The 3,210-nt window shown below is 38.2% G+C and overlaps 1 protein-coding gene across 2 annotated transcripts in view; it reads left to right on the forward strand.

Moving 5' to 3' along the window:
- The first annotated feature begins 1,500 nt into the window (after nucleotides 1-1,500).
- The window catches only part of LOC112143482, a 3,649-nt gene continuing 1,939 nt past the window's right edge, over nucleotides 1,501-3,210 (forward strand). The window contains exon 1 of one of the 2 annotated variants that reach the window (XM_024267501.2): nucleotides 1,501-1,611. In XM_024267501.2, the coding sequence (XP_024123269.1) occupies nucleotides 1,554-1,611 (58 nt within the window). In that variant the 5' untranslated portion in view covers nucleotides 1,501-1,553. The remainder of the gene's footprint in view (nucleotides 1,612-3,210) is intronic. The other variant, XR_002918750.2, reaches the window with a different exon arrangement.

The following is a 3,210-nucleotide window of genomic DNA, read 5'->3' on the forward strand; positions in this document are numbered from 1 at the left end:
TGTATTATACCTATATGTCAAATATAATTGTTAAATTTACATTTTATTTCTAAATGTAAATGTACAATATAAATCGAAAACTAAATATTAATTCTCATTGTTAAATGTAAATGTTATATCTAGTTGTAATAGTTAAATCAGAATATAAATGTAATGAATGTTAAATCTAAATGCAAATGTTAAATCTTAATGTTAGTTTTAAAATGTAATATTAAATGCAAATCTTCATGTAAATTTAAATCTAAATTTCCGCTTAAATGTTAAATATAAATGTTTACCTCAAATGCTTGGGGAAAACTATATAGTGTAGGATTATATAGGGCCCTGGATTTTAAAGCAATTAAGACACTATTCTCTCTACTTTACTTACATTTTGTTTGAGGCCAGATTTTACGTTTAGGTTTTCCAAAATGAAAAGCGAATCCATACGAACATTTTTTGATGTTTATTTTTGACTTTACTGTGTTCTGATGATGACGATGTGGATGGTGTGTTAAAAAATAAAATTAAAACTGTTTTTTTAATTAATTTTTAGCAAAAAATGTTTGACAACAATCCATTGTGGTCTTTATTTGCTAATGCAGTGAGCATCGATGCACAGTGGTTTTTCGTAAAGACTTCTAGGAAATTTCTAATGCACTTGATTGAGTAATTGTAGATTTGGAGTACTAGGAAATGGCGAACGCACAGTTTTTGAATAGATGGGGATTAGGGTTGGAATTTTAGACATAACCTAGCTGTCTGGCTAGCTACAAATCAATTAGCACAAAATAGCATTGTAAAACAATTTTATTAAAATATGCACTAATGTAGTAAGCATCGATGCACGCTAGTTTTTCGCAAAGACTTCTGGGAAAATTCCAGTGCACTTGATTTTGGAGATATAGATTTGGGCAGCACTGGAAAATTGTGAATGCACTATATGGTGCGTAGCGAAAGAATTCGCCTGATGGGTGAGCCTTCTCTATGAAACCCCCGTCCCTGGAATGTGGTGACATCAAAATGACAAAAGAAAAAAAACTGAGACAACTCTTAGCGGTGGATCACTGGGCTCACGCGTTGATGAAGAACGCAGCTAGCGGACATAAATGAAGTCCCGTGTTGGAGTAAGCCTGATGATATCTAAAACTCAGCCTCTTAAACTGGAACAACATGCTGTCTTGGTAATTTGATGTCTACAAAAAGAAATTAAAAACATGAAAAAGTATATATATATATATGTATATATATATATATATATAGGCTATAAGACAAATAACTTTGATCTGGTATTAATTAGAAACCTTACAGTCACTTGACCACCCCTAAGTAACCCCTAGAGGAAAAATCCTGACATGTGAGTTGTCAATTTGATGGTTAAAACATTTTTTTTTAATATACATTCTTGCATATATTGTGCTACTTTTATAAGGAATGTTGAAAAAAGGCATTTTCTATACGTTTCTTGTGGTGATTTTTGACACCATTTGCTTGCCATACACCCTGCTTGGCACGCGCCGCGAAGCCCCGATCCAGAACATCACATCACGGCAGCGGTCCTCCTGGACGGAACGATGTGGCTCCTCGGCTCGGTTCTGTTCGTCGTTCTGGTCGGTTCATCCGTGTCACAACGTGAGTTAAAGTTTGAAATCAACCGACACGGCGGGAAACTGAGTTTTGTGGTTCAGCAGCAGCAGGTTTGAGAGTGGAAACGCGGGAATGAAAAGCTGCTCTCAGACTTCTTCAGACCTTCGGGGATTTCTCAGGATGATTGTAGAGAAAAACGCTTGAAGTGACGCTGGAAAACATCTCATTCACATCGGTGTCGGTGCAGAACGTGACCAGGAGAATGTTTTCCTCCATCATGGTGTTAGACATGGAGTCCATGTCTAATACAGGATCATTTCTCTGAAGAGAAATCATTGAATGAGCCTAAATAAATAAATAAACACATTTCTGGAGGGAGGAGTGGGACAATTTATTAACCCGGGAGTTTAAGACCAGCAGATTTTGAGCCAAATGAAAAATTAGGCAAACATTTAGCACAGAATATAAATGTTTAATTACAGGACTGCAAATAATCATGAATAACAAACAAATAATTATTGTAAAAAAGTTGTGGTTGAATAGAAATATTTCACAATATGATTATGTAAACAAAAGCTCAAATGAACTTTTTTTTTAACATTTGAATAAACAAAACCAAACATTCAGAATAACTCCAGATTCCAGAATCTACAGTAAGTAATCGTCTATTAAGTTTGCTCGTTTCTGCAACTTTATTTATTATTTTGTCACAGTCAATGGACATTCTTTCTCTGCTACCATGAACATAAAAGTGCTTCTTACTGAGCGCGCTCCGTAGCCTCTTTTTAGAAGCTTCTCTGACATGCAACTTCAGACAATGAAAGGGTCAACTAAAGTTTGTATGCCAGCACCATCTGGCGGGGAGTGGGTCAGACCGGTGGTAGTGGGGGTCCCATTAGGTATGGGACCTAGGTGGTCTGGCGGGTTGTGGAGAATTGGTGGGGGCCGCAGCTGGTCGGGCTGCCTCGGTCCCGTAAGTGACCCTTAAACATGGTTATTTTTGTAATGTTACTACCCTCTGTTACCATCTTCTACTTTCTCTAAATTCCCTTCTGGTACCTTTATTCTGTACCCCCCCCCCCTTCCATCCAGTCCAACAAGAAAAATGAAATGCAACAGGGGTTTATACTCAATAAACGCCTGTCGTGACACTGAAATCTGCCCAACACAAGAAGCTCTCAGCCCGCATTTATTTTTGGACAGCTGTTGGACAGAAGAAGTTAAAAAAAATAATAAAAGATTCATTTATGCTGTAGTGGAGCGAGTTGTGCTGGGTGGCTGTTTGGATGTTCTAAGTTCCAGAGTACAGTGAACGCATCAGGCAGAGACGCTGGTTGGCCTTCGTTTCTGTCATTCAACCTGCACCCAATCAGTTTGGACTAACTGGGTGCAGCTATTGGCTGAGCAGTGACAATAGGGAGGGGTTTCAAAGCTGTACGCCGTTGGTACGGCCTAAATCAACCAAAATAGAGATAATTGAAAAGAGATTCAATTTCAGTGCCTCAGTGTTTGAACGAGACTCTACAATATTCTACCATGAATCTCTCAGGAACCGAGGGCACGAGGCCAGTTTCACACGGTTAAAGTGTCCTCTGAGTTTGTCTTACACTGGTTGTTTGGTCTGCGGTTTCATTCCCAGCTCAG

The sequence above is a fragment of the Oryzias melastigma genome, linkage group LG18, assembly GCF_002922805.2.
Source record: "Oryzias melastigma strain HK-1 linkage group LG18, ASM292280v2, whole genome shotgun sequence".
Classification (NCBI taxonomy): domain Eukaryota; kingdom Metazoa; phylum Chordata; class Actinopteri; order Beloniformes; family Adrianichthyidae; genus Oryzias; species Oryzias melastigma.